Source organism: Thunnus albacares, chromosome 1 (assembly GCF_914725855.1).
Source record: "Thunnus albacares chromosome 1, fThuAlb1.1, whole genome shotgun sequence".
Lineage (NCBI taxonomy): Eukaryota > Metazoa > Chordata > Actinopteri > Scombriformes > Scombridae > Thunnus > Thunnus albacares.
Window position 1 is genome coordinate 36,428,645 of NC_058106.1, and position 20,682 is coordinate 36,449,326.

A 20,682-nucleotide genomic window follows, 5' to 3' on the forward strand; every position below is an offset into this window, starting at 1 on the left:
AGTAATACACGCTATTCCCAGTGCTTCACATTATCAAAGTAGGTTCTCTAACCTTGACTGCCACTGCAGAAACTTACAATGGAAGGAGTAGGCTATGCTCCAGTTATGTCCTTATGGTTTTTGTCAATCTCTGTTTTGCCATGCAGGACCTTATAAATGTTCATAAAATACAAAATTAATTTCTTCTATCTATCTATCTATCTAAAAAAATAAAATAAAAATAATAAAATAAAATAAAATAAAATAAAATAAAATAAAAGCTACGTCACGAGAGCTGACTCATAACCTCTATGCTCGCAACCTCTCGCGACACTTGGCGCATATATAAACCTTTCCGCAGGCGGTAATCGGCCTTTCTTTCTCCCTTAGCGGTGAAGGTGCAACAGTAATCGGTCGTCCCGAGCCCGGGTTCATCCGACACCCTCACCAACCAAGCTGAACTGAGCTCAACCTACACAGCAGCAACATGCCTCCCAAATTCGACCCCAACGAGATTAAAGTTGGTATGTTTTCACTGTCAAGTGGGTAATAAAAGCTTGAAGAAGCTTGTTCACATCCAAGATGGAGTCGTTCGTGCCGGAGAGAAAACGGTAACTAAAGAAGGGGCACGAAACGCGAAGAAGAGAGCTTAAATATCTCAAATCATGTCGCTAGCCTGCAATGTTTTTTCTCGCATGTGAAATTTGATACTTTTGTGGTGGTGTAATGAGAAATCTGGTGTCTGGGGCGAAACACGGTCGATTCCACGTGGGCTAATCCAGCTAGCTGCTAATTTAGCATCACGGGTGTTGACAGAACCTGAAAGCTGACGTTTCTTTTTGTTCGAGTTAAAGGAAAGTTTCATAGTTTTTCAAGCGTCTTAAAACAGTCAGGTGTCCATATGAACACACAGGTTTGACTTGCTGTAGTAATTCCTCCTGTTCATACTGGATATTAAAAGATCCCATTCAAATGACTTGTAAGTGATTGCAGCATGAAAAACCTTTTCAATGTTCATTTGGGCTCCTGGTTGTTTTAAGACAGATTTGAAAAATTTTGAACTCGTCCTTAAGTGTAGCCTACGGCATTAAAATGTAGAGTATAATAGGCTAATATTTTTGCATTATACTATATTGCTATAGTGCAATTAACGCTTGTTACATAAGGTAAGTTAACTAGAAAATGTTCTTGATATTAGTGTAAGTTAATTGTTGAGGGCTGAAGCAGTTTGTAAATATTTACAGGATTTTTAAATTAAGATATCTGTATTCTAAAAGTTCCCAATACTAAATATTTAATTTATTCTGGCTTAATTAATGTATTGATTTACTATATGCATGCCCCTTTTGATTTGACCTACTTATTGATGGATTATTTAGTCAATGAGTCTAAATCTTTTTTGTATATAAAGCAAATTTAATGAGTTTAAATGGTGTAACATGGAAACGGCTTCATGAATCTGCAGACGATGTCATTTCTACAATTATTTGATATGGCAGAAATCAGACATAGGCCTAATTTATGACCACTGAGTGCGTACAAACTGATGCTTCCTTTTGAGACAATTAATCCTGCCGTAACATCTGTATGAGCACTGCTCCATAAATTACTCATATTAGCATATATTTTAATGTGTCGTTTCTCAGCTCTTTAACAAGCACTTTTTTCTTTTAAAACAAAAGTACATTTATCTGAATCTGGGCGATGTGCCAAATACACCCTACAGTTAATAGTTTGACTAATATTCACACTCATCCCACCTTCTTGTTTCAGTGTTAAAAGTAACGATGGAGGTGTTTTCAAATTAAATAGCGTTTGCATAAAATGTTTGATGTCCCGTCCCATATTAAGAGATTCAGTTAATCTCTACAGGCCGAAACTTGTCTGTTTATAAAGAAACACTGATCGACTCAGTCTGTTAATTACAGGGAGAAGTTGTTCAGATAAAGTCTTGAACATAATCTCAACTCAAAACATGGGGATTTTGTAAAGGTTCCTATAAGGGTGTGGACACTGTTCACATTAGTGCAGTGCTCATAATGAAGCAGACCTGTATATTAATGATTTTTTACAGTATAATCAGTCTTGGTTCTTGTCTTGCAGTGTACATGAGGTGCACAGGAGGAGAAGTTGGCGCCACCTCAGCTCTGGCCCCCAAAATCGGACCTCTGGGTCTGGTGAGTATTCAGATATATTTCTCTGTAGTCGGAGCAGCCTCCCGCCACTATGCCTGTCTGTCCGAGTGACTGAGTATAATCCAGTGGAGGCTCAGATTGACCCAACTTTAGGAAACAGGGCTGCCCAAACTAATGGACAACTCTGTGCCGAAAAGTCTGGAACAAATCCTGAAGCTCTGCTATCCTGCTGAGTTACTGTAGAATGTAACAAAGAATAATATTTATGGTGTTAATAAAATTGTAAGTTACGTTAGCTTGTAAGTTGCAGCTTTGGTCTGAGTTCAGTCGTCTTGTTTTGAGGATCTGTTTTCTGTAACAGCTGATTTAAGCTCATCACTTGTTTTTTTTTTGGTTTTTTTTGTTTTTTTTTTCCTCGTCAGTCTCCCAAGAAAGTTGGTGACGACATTGCCAAGGCCACCGGTGACTGGAAGGGCCTGAGGATCACTGTGAAGCTGACCATCCAGAACAGACAGGCAACGGTACGTACTGAACATCTGCCAGAGCTTCAGTAACTCCTCACAGCCTGCTGTGTCGAGTCAGGATGATGAACATTGATTTAATTACTAGAGCTGCAATGATTAGTCGGACAGAAAATTAATGGCAATTACTTTGCCAATTGATCAGTCGTTTGCCAAACATTTGAGCCCAGATCCTCAAATGAGTTTGCTGTTTCTTTGTTGTATGACAGTAAATTGAATATCTTAACATTTTAGGTGTTAATCAGACAAAACAAGCAAACTGGAGACATCACTGTGGAATGCCATTTACCCATCCAATTATTTAAAAACACTTCATAGATTAAATGATTGAGAAAATAATCAGCAGGTTAAACAGTAATAACTGGTTGCAACCCTCATAATGACACTCTTGGTTTTCTTCCAGGTTGAGGTGGTTCCCTCTGCGTCTGCTCTGATCATCAAGGCTCTGAAGGAGCCTCCTCGTGACAGGAAGAAGGTCAAGAACAGTAAGTGACTTTGGCATTCTTGAACCAATCAGTATTTCAAACTTTTCTTCTTTTTTTTTTTTTTAATAAACAAAGAAGTAAGAAAATGGAATGACTGTATTTCATTTATTTTCCAGTCAAGCACAGCGGAAGCGTGACCTTCGACGAGATTGTTGGCATCGCCCGCATCATGAGGCCTCGCTCCATCGCCAGGGAGCTGTCCGGTAAGAACACAAGGACTACGCTACCCCCCCCCCCATTAACCATTCAGCCTCCCGCCACTATGCCTGTCTGTCTGAGTGACTGAGTATAATCCAGTGGAGGCTCAGATTGACCCGGCTTTAGGAAACAGAGCTGCCCAAACTAATGGACAACTCTGTGCCGAAAAGTCTGGAACAAATCAGCCTTAAATATTCTCACATTGCTCTAAAAATAAAAACAAATGAGCCCATGAACATGTCTGACTGTAAACACTTGTTTTTGGTAGATAACAGCCATTGGCTCATTTTTATAATTTATTTTTTCTTCAGGAACCATCAAGGAGATCCTGGGTACCGCTCAGTCTGTCGGCTGCACCATCGATGGCCGTCCTCCCCACGATGTCATCGATGACATCAACAGCGGCAAAGTCGAGTGCCCATCTGACTAAATGAGGACGCAAATAAAATGATGAAAAATCTGAACATCTTTGTTTGTGTTTTTTTTTTTTTTATCCTTTGGTTTACTCAGTAGAAACTCTTAATACACTAAAATGAAGGACGAGCAGCTGTTCTGATGTTCTGGTTTTGTATCGTGAGCTGAGATTTGAAAGAAACCTGTGAACTAATTTTCAGCAGCAGGTTGTTTGTAGAACTTCAGTTGGTTTTTAAGAAATAATGAAAGTATCATCTCAGCCTGAGCACTTGTGCTGTATTGGCTGATCAACTGTTGTCTCAATCACAGGCTCATTAAATGCTCTGACATCCCATAATAATGCAGGTGTGCAGCACCAATATAACCTGACAGTTATACTAAAATCAGAATTCCTTGACACTACTGTGATTCTGAGCTTTTCCACCAAGCCTAATAGTTTGTTATAAACATTTCCTTAATGTGCACTAATGTTTGAGGTTACTTGAGTTCAATTTAAAGTATATTTCCATTTTGTGTAGAGCTGCAACAACTGTTAAATTAACAAACATTTTGATTAAATTATCATTTTCAAGCAAAAACATCAAATATTAAAGATATTTGGTTTTCTTTGTGACAGTTTTAGATTGATCAGACAGATATTACAGACTTCACTGTGGGCTCTGACAAACTGTCAGATGTTTTTCCTCAATTTTACAGACAAATCAATTAATCAAAATAGTCTGTAGAGTAATTAACAACGAAAATAATCGTCAATAATTGGTACAACAGTCTATCCTTTGACCCTTCATTCAGATTAAAGAGAAAAACTCCCAGAAAAACCTGAAACTGAGCAAACAGAACTACACTGTAAGAACAGATAAAACTCCTGCTGTCATCTGTCAGATAAGAATTATATCTGAATCATAAAAAGGATTTATAATAAAGAATTGACAAGAATAAAGAAAAGACTTCAGTTATCACATTAATCACAGCGATGTTCATTTTTAGTGTTTCAGTGAATTCACAGACTCACCTGAATTAAACGTAGCCATGATTAATTGATTAATTAACACCTGTGGTTTTCCTGCTATGACGAGTCTATAACTGTGTATAATTACCTTCCATCAGTCTCATCTAGTAACGACAGCTGCTTAATGTGATCGTTTATCATCTTAATTACACCAGCAAGTTTGAAATTTGTCAGCTGCTACTGACGATTATTTTCACAATTAATCAGCTGATTTTTAAAAAGTTAAGCTTTAAGTTGATGAATCGTCAGAAAATAGTGAAAAATACCTTTTATGCTTTTCCTGTAGTCAGAGATGTATTCATGTCCAACAGCCCAAAACCCAGATATTCAGTTACATACAGTATCAAAGACATTAATCAATCAACTAATCATTGCAGCTCTACACTGAACTCTAATATTAGATCAAGAAGTTACTTTATTATAAGATGTATAGAACAAAGCTTCATTTGCTCATTTTTAGTTTGAATTAAAGACAAGTGAAGCTTTGTATTTAAATCTGGTACAAAACATCTTTTCTCTTGTGTGAGATCAATGTTTTCTGTTGTAAACGGTCCCTGATAAATAATTTTCTGTTATTATAGCATCTGTTATCATTTTATATTACGTGAGGTTTGGAAAGGTTACAAGCTGTTGATTCACAGAATAATCAAAACCGTTCAGTGTTTATGCAGCTAAAGTTTGGAACATCTTTCCTAATCGATGCTGTCTTCTTTTAAATATGAGTTTTATTTAATTTAGCTCTTAATTAGTTTCGTGTGTGTTCATGCATGCTGTCAGCCAGTTATGACTCAATACAGTTTTGCTTTTTATACAAAATATTTATTGGAAATCTCAGCCAGTCATATACAATTCTACAAAAGTATAAATGGTTCAGAAACTCAGCAGATAAGGAACAAAAGGGCCGACTATCTTTTTACTGGATATGAAGTAATGCAGTTTATAAACAAAGCTGTAATCTACTTTTTTTTTTTTTTTATCTCTTCTGACAAATGCAGCCTTTATTCCAACATTATTTCTCACATTTTGCAAGTTTGGTTTTCTTGTATTTTGTCAAACATGTCGTGTGTCAGTGCATAGAAATAAAAAAAACCCCAAAACACCTTAAAGTCAAACCTGGGGCATCAAACATCTGGTCAAATTCTTTCATCTTTCTTCAAAATATTGCCAATTTTAAGACAGTTTTGTTCAAAGTTCTTCTACGGCTACATGTGTTAAGACAACGCTTAACATTTAAGAACTTTGGTTTCTTTTGTTCAATGTAGAAAAACATATTTGTCAAAGTAAGAGATCTAAAAAAAAAATTAAGAAAAAGGCTAATTGTGACGATGCTCATGTTCAACACCGGTCGACTGTTTATTTACCAGCAGTGTTTTTGGTTGATTGAGGACAGATTAGAGCCAGAATCAGTCACTTTCAGCGCTCAGTGTCTTTGTATTTCTGTCACAGAATCTATTGTTTACTGTCAAGAAATCCAGTTACAGAGGAAACAAAAACAGCGTTTGTATCAAAACGTGGATGTATAAAATGATGAAAATACAAAACGGGCCGAGACAAAGATCGGGATGTAGTCTGACGTCGTGGTTTCGTTGTGCTTTTTGTGTTGTGGGGCGTCTGGTTGGAAGACAGAAAAAAACAAAAGAAAAACAAAAAACTGGACTCTACAAAAACGTACCCTGACCTCCTATGAGCTCATCACAGGTTTGCTGCTTTGAAACCGTGAAGCGTCGATTCGTGTTGACTCTTCTGGTCCAGACGGTGATAACCTCAGAGGAGGTGTCGGGAGTGCATCTCGTCGTTCAGTGGTTTGAACGTCCTCAGTTCTCCACCTCCTCCTCCTCCGCTTCGTTCTCCGCTTCGGGCTCCTCCTCCATGCGTTCCTCCTCCTCCTCTTCCTCCTCCCTGCTCTTATCGTTCTCAGAGTCGGTCTTCTTCTCTTTATCTTTGCGCTTCTGCTCCGACACCTCCTTCTTTCCCTTCTGGCCCTTCTTGTACACTGTAGAGGAAAAACAAACGCCCACCGTTAACAGGAAACATGCATCATTAGAAGCTTAATAGAGTCGTTATATTTCACATTAGTATCTGTGTTTTGATCGTTTGCTCCTCCAGTCAGAGCTTAGCAACCGTAACTAAGGAAGGCAGTGGTTTGCATGGGGTTGCAGTAAGAGAGACTCAACATTTTAAAAAAAAAAAAAAATCAAGAAAAATCAAGAGGAAAAAGTGTAAGAAACAGATTAAACTGTACGTTTATCATCTCAAATGTAAGCTGAGAACATTAGACGTTACTAGTGCTGCAACTATTACTTTCATTATCCATTAATCTGCTGATTATTGTCTTGATTAATCGATTAGTTGTCTGGTTAATAAAATGTCAGAAAACAGTAAAACATGTCGATCACTGGTTCCCAAAGACGAAGACGACAAAAATGCAAGTCATCTGGTGGTTTTAGGTTGTCAAATTTTGGTAACTTGCTGCTTTTCTTTGTCTTATATGATAGTGAACTGAACGTCTTTAGGTAGCTGGACAACTGAAGCCTCATTTAAGGTTCAGATAAACGATTTTGTCCTCCATTACTTTAATTGAGAGCACATTATAAAGGGACCTTTTAATGGCCAGTATGAACAGGAGGAATAATTACATTAAGCAAAACCTCTTTCAATATTCATTTGGGCTCCTCATTATTCATTTAGGGCAGACTTTAAAATAGTGAATCTTTCCCATTAAAGCCTGAGAAGACTCACTGATGAACTGACCTTCTAAAGCTTCTCTCAGAGGCTCCAGGAATCGTTCAAACTCCATTTCCTCCATCGCAGCCAAGACGTCTCCTGCGTTCAGAGTTTTTCTTTTGGCTTTCATGGCAAAGTTGTTTGCACTGAGACAAAACACAAAGAGAGAAAAAAACATCTTTTATGTTAAAAACGTGGTATAATGGAAAGTTTTACAAATCATATTCAGTGGTTCAGCTTGATAATGACTGAGATGCTCCTTATTGTTTGATGGAAAACTCCTTTTTATTGTCCTGGATCGAACAGAATTTTGTGAATCGGTACTCTAGTCTCTGTCAGACTTTCTAAATGTTTTATTTGAATTCTTACCAGGACGTTGCATACAACACAAACACGCTGGCAGCTTGGGATATGGCTCTCCTTGCCTCTTTTGACACATTCACCCCATCTGGGAGCTGTTGAAAACAAACGGTGCGGAGGAGTTAGCTCAAAGCTACATTCACACATCACACAACACAAGCAGGCTGAGAAAAAGTATTTATTTCCTCAAGGACGTTAACTACTCAATGCAAAAAGAGCAGTGAGCAATAAATGAGTAAAACACAGCAAACTGTTCTTTTTTCTTCTATTACAAAAACATGGAACTTTGGTTTGCTTATAAACCACAGATGATAATTACTGAAAATAATATTAGATTATGGGAGATACATATACAGTAATCCTTTTCTCAAAATACAATTATAGATGTCTGCAGCTTGTATTTTTAGTTTTTAAGTATTTTATAATTCCATTTATGTTTAATTCTTACTTTGTGGTATTTCTGTGTTCTTTCTTATGTAATCTAAGAGATTTTTATCTCAAGGAGGCTTCCCTGGTTATATAAAGGTTAAAAAAAGCAGGTCTTGCCATAGAGAAGAAAATACTTACAGCACCTGTATTTTCTCTTAAAAAGGACAGAATCACAATGTTTCAAGTGTCTTAAAACAGCAGTCAGGTGTCCATATGAACATTGAAAGAGGTTTCCCTCGCTGTAATCAGTTCATCTGTTCATACTGGCTAAAAGATCCCCTTCAAATGGGCTTTCAATGTAAGTGATGGAGGCCAAAATCCACAGTTTGTCCACACAGTCATTTAAAAGTTGATGTGAAGCTTATATGAGGCCTCAGCAGTCTGACACATTTACAGTCTTTTTAGCATCAAATTCCCTCTTTGTGTTTCCTCGGACAGTGTTTCCCTGTTGAGCTGCAGGTGGAAGTATAGTAACAAAAAGAGGAACTCTGGCGCTAAAAAGACCGTAACGTTGAAAAATATCTACTTGATTTGACTCATTTGGATGCTGAAGCTTCATATTAGCTTCAGATAAACTTTTAAATACATTTTTGTCCTCCATCACTTCCTTTGTAAATGCATTATGAAGGGATCTGCTAGTGGTCAGTATGAACAGGACGAATGATTACAGCAAGAAAAACATGTTTCACTGTTCATTTGGGCTCCTGACTGTTGTTTTAAAGGTGCAGTGTGTAGAATTTAGTGGCATCTAGCGGAACAGACTTTGCAGAAATGGAATATAATATTCATAAGTATGTTTTAATTAATGTATAATCACCTGAAAATAAGAATCATTGTGTTTTTGTTACCTTAGAATGAGCCCTTTATATCCAACCTACATTGGGTCCTCTTCCATGGAGCCTGTCGTGTTTCTACAGAAGCCCAGAATGGACAAACCAAACACTGCTTCTAGAGGGGGCCTTTGTGTTTTTGGTGAGTTTCGCGGCCACCGTAGGTTATTTAGTTGGTTGCAATCTGCAACCTCACCGCTAGATACCACTAAATCCTACACACTGGTCCTTTGAGAGAGACTTAGAAATTGTGAACCTGCCCTTTAACACAAAGAGCAATCACATAGCACACATTTATCCCTAAAATGTCCCCTCAAGTAGCTTTAAACTTGAATAACTGTGTGTCCTTTACTCTGCATGTTAACTTGTTGCTCCAGCGCTATCTTTAGTAGACTAATTAATAATTATCTGAAAAATAATCCAAACATTTAAGCTCAAATATCAAGTATTTGCTCGTCGTTGCCAATGGTAGAAAGTAACGCAGTACATTCAGTAGTACTGTTATATTTATTTAAATCTACAGTTAGTTTATAGATTGTTCAGACACAGATAAGATGATTAAAACGAGGCTCTCAGCGCTCACTCACCGCCTCCTTGATGATGCGGGTGATGACCGCGTTGGGAAGGTTCAGGTCTTCTGGTCTTTCTGCCATTTCACTCACCGAGTCTTCAACCCTGCTGTCCGTTAGCTTCACCGTCCGTCACGGTTAACGGTTACCGGTCAGCCGTTACGTCCGTTGCCTCTCGTATGAAGCCCGAGTGAGCTGCTAACCGACCAGCGCTAACCTGAGCTCCGTAAAGTAGCTAGCTAACGTTACCGGCTCTTTCCGTTTCACCGGAATGTTGAGTTATTAAACGTACGTTATAAAGAAGACGTTAACGTTTTATTAACTCTTTATGACTCGGCGAGAAGCTGCTCGCGTGTCCATCAGAATCGGTTTGTTTTGAGACGTTTCCCGCGAACCTTCCAACCACGAGCCCTCCTCCGTCACCTCTCAACTTCGACCTCTGACGCGTGCGTGACGTACGTCGACCGTTACGTAATTAGCATAAAAGAAGAAGAAGAAGAAAAAACATGAGCTAAATAAATTAATTTAAATGATTGAATAAACATTTTCTTAAAAGATTTAAGAATATTAATGTATCGTGTTAATTTTGCTCTTTACTTTAAGACTGGCACGAGGTTGCTAAGTTTATTAATTATCAATTTAAAATATGGCTGACTGCTTTATTTATAAAATTGTACTATTTGGGTTGAATGAGAAAGAAGCATACGTCATTAATCTTATCTTAGCTTAGCTTATAAATTTTATATTCATAAGTGTAGGTTTGACACCAAAAACCTCTCTTCTCATATTATTATTATTTTCATAAAGAATCTTTCTGTTTCTTATGTGTTGTTTTGTTCCCAAGTATGCACCTCATGTTCATTCATGTGATCAATACAGAGAAAGAGGAAAATAAAAAATAAATAAAATAATTTTATGTCGTCCTTTATTGTTATTATGGTTTACTTATTGGGTTTGGGATATTATTTGATTATATTGTAAGGATCTTATTGGGGTTGAATAGTATTTCATTTTATACATTTCTTTAATTGTATTTACTTGACATGGAATTTATGTTTTGCACAACAAATTGCACAAGAATTTATATTTCGATTTCATTGCTGAATGTCTGTATGTTCATGAAATTAAAAAGTTAAATAAAATAAACAACTTGACAAATATGAATAAAACAATGCTTACATAATTAGATTACTAGGTTTTTAGATCTCAAAACAGGTATATATGTATATATATTTAAATATGTTAAATCTGCTGTTGCAATTAGGTTTTTTAAAGCACTGTTCATTTTTCTGATTTTTTTGAATATATTATATTTGGGGGGTTTAGGTTGTCATTTTTTTTGAGACTGTGCTGCATTTCCTTGAGTAACATTATAGTAAATTCAATATCTTCATTGGACAAAACAAGACATTTGATATGACTTTGGGCTCAATTTTCTGAATGTTTAGATAAGACATACAGTACATGTGTTGTTTTTTTTCCTCTTCTTTCCCCTCAAAAATGTTCTTAATTTATTGTAAATTGTTGTCATTATTCATACAGTGCATTAATAATATTGTATCTGAATACATTCATGCCAGTAAAGCACTTTGAATTTTAATTAGAATTACATAAAATACACTAAACACAAATCTAAATATCAATTGTTGACAACATTCTACAATAATTTGGTGGTATCACAAACTTTATTTATTTTTTGTGAAAGATTCATAATTATATGTCCTTAAATAACTTCTGGACAGAGATTTTTAACACCGTTTCAGACATTATTGGAGAAAGAGTTTGCAGCTTTGTTCAGGATCTCTCGCTCTCTGTCTGCATCTGAGAAACACACTAAAGTTTTTTCTAACCCTGCTGGCAAGACAACTGATACTCACTTTTGTTGTATTACAGATATTCTTTTCTAGAATATTCTATTCTATCTATTATTCTGTTTTCTAATTAGCTTAAGACAGTATATTGATTGTGACAACCATCTTGCTGTAAATATTAATTGTAAAACTGAATAAATAAAAGTGATAGGGAAAAAAATAATTGTTTTCAGTCATTCAAAAACAATCTATTGATTTCCATGTAAACCAGTATGTGTAACTATGAAAAATAATCCAAATCACATCTGTTAGCGGGAAGTGTCTTGATAGATAATGTAAAAATGTGTTTAAAGTGTGTAAAGACCACAGCCAGTCATCTGAATCCATAACAAAACCATTTAGCAAAGACATCAGCTGTAACAATAAGCCTGTGATCCTTCTTTCTCTATTTTTTGTATTGTCAGTAAAGACCAAAATCAACAATGTGTTAAATGTGTCTCTCAACACTTTCTGACATTCCTGCCCTGTCAGACTCAAACCTGCTGGTTGCCCATTATTTTTATATCCAACGCCTGATATATCTTATTCCTGTGTGCACCGTTGTTGTCCAAAAACTATTAGAAACACGTCAATGAGCCGCTGGGTGACGTGTTCCTTCATCACCATAAAAACAAACACTGTAGTTTATGTTGACTCAATCCCACACACACACCGTCCTGCTGCCAGAAATCCTCAATAGAGCATCAAATGTGGATAAATCCACTGCTGAAAATAGTCCCCAACAAATGCACTATTTCCTATTTTGAGTAACATTTGCTAAAAACTACAGTGCCCGACTGTTTTGGGAAATTACTCTGCCTTACTGAAAAAGTGAACTACACTGTATGTATTGGATTTTAAGTTTTCCATCTAACAAGAAAAGAAAGAGAGAGAAAAAAGACAATTTCAAGCACAGACGATAAAGAAAAGAACAGGCACATCTGTCAGACACTGCACATCGTTTTGAGTCGATTATCACATTATCACAACAACCACCACAGCTAAGCCTTAATATCTCATGTACCTCATATAAAAGTTCTAGTTAAAACAGCAGACACGTTCACATTAACATATCTGTGAGGCTTTTTTTTTTTTTTTTTAAAGATTTACGCCTTCAGCTTGTAGCAGAGAGCCACAGACGGGGTAGAGAAGTCAGAAATTAACTCGTTGTCGGTTTTGGTCTTTTCCTGGGATTTTTTTGATGGTATTTAAAATATAGAGTAACATCTTTACTATATCCTTATGATTATAGTGTTACAGTGACTACAAAATAGTAGTAGTTGGAGTCTCATCTCTGAGTGTTTGTTGAATATTTTGGGCTCTTCTTGAGGTTTCTTCCATTTTTTTAGTTTTCTCCTTATCCAAATCAAGGGTCTAAAGATAGAGGATGTTGTATGCTGCACACATTATTATAAAGCCCCATTAGGGACAGTTGTGATTTGTCATGTTGGGTTATATCACACTGAAGTGTTAATGCCACCACTTGCCTGCTTGCACATTATCTGTAGTGTACTGATGAATGTTAAAAACCCAGAACTGGGCAGACCTCCAGCTCAGCTTTACACCTTCCCTGCTAACAGAGTGGATAAGGTCGGGGTTTGTTGGGTGAAAAGGTATTTAGGTGGTTTCCATGGTAGCTGGCTTCCTCACACATGCAGCAGCGTGATACAGCCCACACAGAGAAAAAAAAAACAAGACATTTAAAGCATAATAATGTTCAGCTCAAAGTTAAGAAAAACATCCTTCTGCACAGGCACATCTGTCACATCTGTGCACTGCACATCGTTTCAACTTGATTATCGCAGCAACCGCCGCAGTTGAGCCTTAGTATCTCATGTACCTCACATAAAAGTTCTAATTAAAACAGCGGACACGTTCACATTAACATATTTGTGAGGCGTTTTTAAAAGATTTACGTCTTCAGTCCAATGAGTTTAGAGCTGAGAGCCGCAGAGACGGAGTCAGACATTAACTCGTTGATGGTCTTTTCATGGGATTTTTTTTTAAGTAGGGATGTGATTTACATGCATGCATCTTCATCTCTAATTTAAAAAAAACTGGATGCTGCATATCACACTGCATTATGTTTTGTGACAAGTGCAAGCTCATGTACTCACCATTGCATTTTATATGAATCTTGAGGATGAGGAGAAAAATACACATGTTGCTATTTACTGTCAAGACATTGTTAGGTAATCTACCTTCTTATATCTGCAGCCTTTTATCCTGCAACTAAAGCACTAGATCTACTGATCAGATTCTTTTAAATGTCCCCAGGTGCACTCAGAACTTGGTAAAACTGCTTTATCCTTTTATGCACTTTTAGCCTGGAATGAGCTACTAAATACCAGTAAACTTAGAAGAACTCCCCTCTTTGAACACCTTTAAAGGTCTTTTAAATAACCTTGACTTGAGATGGACTGTGTTATGGATATAAATGGTATGGCCTTTATGCTTCTCTCCTTTTACTCTTTCCACTGTGTAGCTTTTATGTATTTATGTGTTCTATCATGTGAAATTGTTTTTTATGTGACACTGCTTTTGCTGCCGTCTTGACCAGGAATCCCTGGAAGAAGAAATTTTGTGTCTCAATGGGAACTTTCTGGCTACATAAAAGATAAAACAAAAGCAAAAAAAAACCATTGTAAACCACAACATTGTAGAGGAGGCTATGAGGTCAATTTCTACGCCCACCAAGTTCAAGCTTCTGTAGCTGTTTCTAGGCAGCGCTCCAGGATACTCAAGTTTCCTCGACTCGCAGTAGATCGCTCGGTGTTGTTGGAACAATCACCGCTGCTGCTGAACTCTTTCTGTGTTCATCTAACATGTCGACAGGCTGCTGCAGATAGATGTAAAACTCACCCCTTAAGATATCAATGGGTCAAGACTTTCTCTCTTGCAGTATGATTGTTTTTTAGTGCATTTTAAAAGTCAAGGAGTTAATATTGTTTTACAATCAATACAAATACAGTTTATTACACACTGCAAATACAGAATGTTATTGTTGACTGTCTTCACTGCAGCCCACAACTAACTCACTCATTTCTTAAAAATGTATTATATATAGCCTACAGTACCAGTCAAAACTTTCTCATTTATTTATTTTTATTTATTTATTAGTTTATTTGTCAGGGACGATGCAAAAAACATTATAACAGATTAAAGTAACATGAAACAGATGTGTTGCATATAGGATTTCTAGCCAAGGCTAATTTGCGACCCCTGTCCCTGGTTAGGCTTTTCTACTTAAAAATAGTAATATAGTAAACAAAGCTCATAATAAATAGTGACATTCTCAATAACAACAGTTCATGGGGATGGGAAAGTGTGACAGTAAACACTCATGCAACCACAAAAATACACTGGAAGATGCAAACAGCTGGTGGATAACAGATAACACAATAACGTTTGTATTTCCACTGTAAGGTTTGCACTGAGAAGTCATAGTGTACAGAGCGCTGAGGTCACATATGGAGCTGATGTAAAACCAAAACTATCTGACGGGGGGCTGCAGTCGAGTCATAATTCTTTGAGTTTTGTCACTTTATACATTCATTTTTTCCCATTTTGAATATAAAAATATTGATTTGTGCAGCTTTAAGTTGCAGTGCATCGAGCTCTCAGACTCCGAACCCTTTGAGGAAATCACAGCCACAGAAAGTTAGAACCTGAAGACCGTTAAACAGGGTTAAGACTGTGAAACCACAGACAGACTTGAGATCTGTCAGTTTGTTTTAGACTGATGAGTACAGAGATACTATCATCTCCTTTATATGTTTTGTTGAACATGTGGTTACTTCAGCAAAATTTCTTACTTATCTGTCAATGGTAGAGCAGGAGAGTCAGACCTGTTTGTACAAGAAGGAAATAAAAGGAAGGCCCACAAATCGGCCTGTAAACAAAAAGCCAAGAACAGAATCTGTTGACGATAACAGGCTTTAAACTGAGTCATGTGACCCTCATCAGTAACACCAGCACACCTGACCTCTACTGCAACAATTAGTCAATTAACTGATTAGTTTATCGCCAACTATTTTGATAATTGATTAATCGTTTTGAGTCATTTTTTAGAAAAAAATATGTCCAAATTCTCTGATTCTGATCTTAAATATGAATATTTTCTGGTTTCTTTAGTCCTCTATGATGTAAACTGAATATTTTTGGGTTGTGGATTGTTGGTCAGAACAAATGAGGGGGTCACCTTGGGCTTTGAGAAACAGTGATTGACATTTTTCACCATTTTTGGACATTTGACATCAGTCACACAAGGTTTCAAAGAAGAATTTATTGTTATTCTTTCCATATACAATACTCAGTATACAGAGGATTAAAATTGCATTCCTTCAGTACAACAGTGAACACTATACAATAAGTAAAAAGACAATAAAGTGCACATAATATTAATTAAAGTGCAAGGGATGAAAAGTGCTTTGTTTCATTAAAAACAATGAAATGTTCTAGTGGACAAGAAAGTGTACACAAAAATAATAATAATAGCTTCAACAGTGAAAAGAGACAACATAAAAATGGCAACAGGAACAGTAGTAATACTGATTACTCAACACTGAACACTAAAAACCTGGAGGATCAGGAACTGTGCCGCTGCATCTGTGGTTTGTTATTTTTAGGCTGTTGCTCTGTCATTAGCTTAGCAGCAGTTTGAGGTTTAAGATTGATTTAAACCTGTGTTATCTGGAACAAAATCATGTGTTATATCCTGTCTTATCCCTGCTAAACACCACTAGAGGTCACCGTATCTGAGGTTTAACTTACAGTAAACTGGTTTAGATTTCTACAGCTCAGATAGTTGTATTCATTTCTAAAAGTTCATATCTTTCACCATGTATGATCTATGTATGAAGAGTTGAACTAAAGTGCTAAATTACGCTTTTTTCTTTAAAATTGTGTTTAATATAAATTCTTATGGTAACAATCATGCATAAACACACAACAGAAAGTAGTTTTGTCACATGATCTTCCATCTTTGTTTCTATCAGAGGAATACAGGGTTCATGTTTACTGAACAGAAAACACAAACCTGCAACATTATTCATAGACGACATGTTGACACACTTACAGAGAGACCGTTAACGTCATTAGTAACACCTGATCTTTTCCTACAATGACAGGTCAACATGTCTGGACCACAAAAGGACCATATCTGTTTATACGCATATCAAACTTTATTGTTCTTGCTCTTGATTCTTATAAGAATCATTCAATTCAATATGCTCTGGTGGCTCACGTTGGTGGATCTTTTGTTGCTCATCTCTCTCCTTATTTCCTGTCTTCTGTCTCTACTATTGCTGTCTAATAAATTACCTTAAAATTAACTCAATGACAAAAAAATAAATAAAATAAAAGCCGCTCAAAATGTGTCAAACCGAAGGCTGCAGACTCCATGGATCAAACTGTGAAGGCTAAATCTATTTATGCTTTCAGATCTTCTGTGCAAAGGCCAAATAAATCTGTTTGGAGTGTTTTGAAATGTGAAACATTGAAAAACCTGCAGACAGACTTTGAAAGGAAAATTAGTTTGAAAATTAATTAGTTTGAGGTTAAAGGTCCATTCTTGGCTTTGGAGTTTTGCTATTTTTATATGTTTTCAGCTGGTAAGATATTTAAAAAAATATACATTTGAATAATGAATTGAATGAATGTTCTATAAATATTATTATTTATTTATTTACTTTATTTCGTAAGAGAAACTGCAGGAAGCCGTTTTAGGGTTTTTTTTTTGTATTTCTATAAAATTATTGTATCTTATGCAAAGTGATGGATGTAGGATGGTTGAAGTGAGTTTTTTTTAAATTTATTTATTGTTTTGTACCATACTTTTTGTTGTATGTACAGTATGTATTTTCCTCTATCATGTCCAGCAATGTTGTTATTTATATCCTTTCTTTTCAGAGCATAAAGTCAATGTAGCTTTTTTCTTATCCCACGTTATCCTAAAAATGTTAAATTTAACATTTAATCGGACTATTTAACTATTTAACCTGCTTTTAAAGACAGGACTTTTCCAGCAGATCTGTAATTTCAATGGAAATTATAAAAAAATTCAAAATATCAATTTAAAAAACATCAGTCACAACAGTTCGTACTTCAGCTCTTATCCATTTATGCATCAAAGTACTGTAGATACTATATGAATGTAAACTGTTGTGCAGCAGGTGGCAGCTGGGTGTGGTGCTAAAGTACATGTGTGTTGTTCTTTGCACACTGTGGAAACGTCAGAAACAATACAGATCAAGATGGACGCTCACATTGTTTATCAAGGGTGAAACCAAAGACTGTATATAAAAGTATATACAGTACAATACTCTTTATATACAGTCTGTGGGTGAGACAGAAGCTAAATTAAGCTTTTTGTTAAACAGTTGTATAATCTGTTCTGTTACACAGTGACGTTTATCCTGCCTTAAAGCCCCTGGAAAGGCAAATCCATGATTGGCTATTAATCATGTAATTTGGGATCTAATGTGCATATAGTAAACACCTAAAAAGTATGAGAACACAGCCTCTGACTTAGCCTATGTAATTCTCTAGAAAGTTTCTCTCCCTTCCCTTGTTACCGGGTTGCAATTAGGCGGGGCTAAACTAGGGAATTTATTACATAATAAATACCTGCCCAATCATATTTAGGAGAAAGATGATTGACGTGTAAAGTGTGGTAAACTGTGCAAATTAAGTTTAAAATAAGTTGAACTAAAACAGAAACAAAACTGTACAAATTAAGTTTAAAAAGAAATTCTGGAGGCTGATGGTTTTATGTAATTTGAAGATTTAAAAATGTAAATGTAATGTAGTGTGTGGTATTGACTGGAGGGCTTGTTATTATCTGAAATATTATGGCATTTTTATTAAGCTGATAAAAAAAACAAACATATTTGTGTGATGATCAAAAGTGTAAACCTTTTTATGATTGTTAAATCCTTATTTCATGTATGTTTATTGTTCTGCAATTTATTATAAGACATCAAAACAGATTGCTAGCAATTAACCTGAGAAAAATCACAAGTTTATCTTAAAATGCCATCTCTATCTATGTATATTGATATATCATAAAAGATAGAAAAAAACCCCACAAAGACAATGAATTAAACCACCATCAACCTGAACAAGGATCAATTTACCAAGAAAATCTTATTAGGACAAATGAAAGAAACCTTTGGTGTATTTTATATTGCTTCTATAGACCAATATCACAAATTTGCCTCAAGGAGCTTTACAATCTGTACACAACGGACAACGCCCTCAATTCTTATTGAGTCCAAAGGTCAAAGACAAGGTCAAGGGCTGGAGGAGGAAGTTATTGTCTTCCTCATTGTCTCTTGTTAGTGCAACGCTCAGCACACAAACCTGTTCAAAGATTATATTGAATTTAAGTCCAATCATGTTAACTGGTGGCCTATAATGAAACTATGTTGTAATGAGGTCATTTTATTGAATGTTTATTACATCATGTCATGAGCCTCATAAATGCCACAAACACAAAGTCTATTTACCACCAGTAATGCCCTCTCATTTATTGTGGCCCTCATAAACTTAATACACTGATGATTGTAAATCTTGATAAAGGAGACGTTGTCTTAAAACAACAGTCAGGTGTCCACGTGAACAGTGAAAGAGGTTTTCCTCACTGTAATCATTCCTTCTGTTCATACTGGATATTAAAAGATCCTTCAAATGTGCTTTCAATGTAAGTGATGGAGGCCAAAATCCACAATGTGTCCACACAGTCATTTAAAAGTTGATGTGAAACTGATATTCAGCTTCATCAGTCTGAGTTAGTCATATCTAGTGGATATCTGACACATTTACAGACTTTTTAGCATCAAATTCCCTCTTTGTGTTTCCTTGGACAGTGTTTCCCTGTTGAGCTGCAGGTGGAAGTATAGTAACAAAAAGAGGGACTTTGCCACTAAAAAGACTGTAACATTGAAAGATATCTACTTGATTTAACTCATTCGGACGCTGAAGCTTCATATCAGCTTCAGATAAACCTTTAAATACATTTTTTCCTCCATCACTTCAATTGTAATTTCATTATGAAGGGATCTTCTAATGGTCAGTATGAACAGGAGGAATGATTACAGCAAGAAAAACATGTTTCAATGTTCATTTGGGCTCCTGACTGTTGTTTTAAGACAGACTTGAAAAATTGTGATTGTGATGTAATTTAATTGAACATTGGGCATGTGTTCACTTGAACAAATAATAATTCAACTTATTATATTAATGTCAAAGGTTGTGGAACAATTAGCAATGGCAAGTGGTGCTGGAGAAAAACAACCAGGGAACAACCCATTTATGAACCAAAATAGATGAAGATCGAAGAATGGACAGTGGAGGACGAAGTATTCAGATCCTTTATTTCAGTAAAAGTACCAATACATCAATGTAAAATACTCCATTATAAGTAAAAGTCCTGCCTGAAAAATCCTACTACAGTAAAAGTACATAAGTATTATGAGCTGGATGTAGTTAAAGTATTGCAGTAAAAGTAGTGGTTCAGTTCCTCTGACTGATATATTATTATAGATTATAGATTATTAATAGTGAAGCATCAGTGTTAGAGCAGCATGTTACTGTTGTAGCTGCTGGAGGTGGAGCTAGTTTACACTACTTTATATACAGTTAGTTAGGGAAAAATCACTATTTGGTGGAGCTGTTAACAACTCATAGACATGTGAAATGTGACCCGACTACACACTGCTTTTTGTAAGGCGTAAAAAGCCAAAAAGGTTGGAAACCACTGGTTTCATCTTTAACAATGTGTTGTATTTTAAAAGCTTGTTATAATATCCATCATGTCAAATCTTTATCTGAAAAGTAACTAAAGCTGTCAAATAAATGTAGTAGAGTAGAAAGTACTGAAATGTAGTGGAGTGGAAGTATAAAGTAGCATCACATGAAAATACTCAGGTAAAGTACAAATACCTCAAAAATGTACTTTACTTTAATCCTACTGACTGGGGTACTTGCAGAACTCAGAGGTCTACTTTTGTCATATCTCACAGGTGCTTTATTTTATCATGACTTTGTCAATCAATTTGTTCCTAATGACTTCATATCATTGTTTTTTTGATTTTGTTTTAATTAGTGCTTTTTAAAAATACCAATATAATTTTTACACAATAATAAAAATATATACTATTTACACAATATTCATATTA

At 35.9% G+C, this 20,682-nt stretch overlaps 2 protein-coding genes and 2 non-coding genes across 5 annotated transcripts; 3 read left to right on the plus strand and 1 right to left on the minus strand.

Moving 5' to 3' along the window:
- The first annotated feature begins 337 nt into the window (after positions 1 to 337).
- On the plus strand, positions 338 to 3,782 carry rpl12 (ribosomal protein L12). 2 transcript variants are annotated; one of them, XM_044357171.1, is made up of 6 exons: positions 338 to 590; positions 2,083 to 2,156; positions 2,537 to 2,635; positions 3,039 to 3,120; positions 3,237 to 3,323; positions 3,630 to 3,782. In XM_044357171.1, exons 2-6 carry the CDS (start codon positions 2,088 to 2,090, stop codon positions 3,746 to 3,748), a joined length of 456 nt encoding a protein of 151 aa, XP_044213106.1. In that variant the 5' UTR covers positions 338 to 590; positions 2,083 to 2,087; the 3' UTR covers positions 3,749 to 3,782. The 2 variants fall into 2 exon arrangements, with proteins under 2 accessions (XP_044213106.1, XP_044213095.1); XM_044357160.1 differs by having other exon boundaries at positions 338 to 503.
- LOC122988868 lies at positions 2,197 to 2,323 on the plus strand. Its single transcript, XR_006404908.1, has one exon. It is a non-coding gene; the product is annotated as a small nucleolar RNA SNORA65 (small nucleolar RNA).
- LOC122988864 lies at positions 3,374 to 3,500 on the plus strand. Its single transcript, XR_006404907.1, has one exon. It is a non-coding gene; the product is annotated as a small nucleolar RNA SNORA65 (small nucleolar RNA).
- Positions 3,783 to 5,657: 1,875 nt separating the features above from the next.
- pole3 (polymerase (DNA directed), epsilon 3 (p17 subunit)) lies at positions 5,658 to 10,104 on the minus strand. The gene is made up of 4 exons (XM_044357181.1): positions 9,672 to 10,104; positions 7,835 to 7,920; positions 7,493 to 7,611; positions 5,658 to 6,734 (listed from the first exon to the last, which is right to left on the minus strand). The coding sequence occupies exons 1-4, from the start codon at positions 9,735 to 9,737 to the stop codon at positions 6,556 to 6,558; spliced, it is 450 nt and encodes a 149-aa protein (XP_044213116.1). The 5' UTR covers positions 9,738 to 10,104; the 3' UTR covers positions 5,658 to 6,555.
- Between the last annotated feature and the right edge of the window lie 10,578 nt (positions 10,105 to 20,682).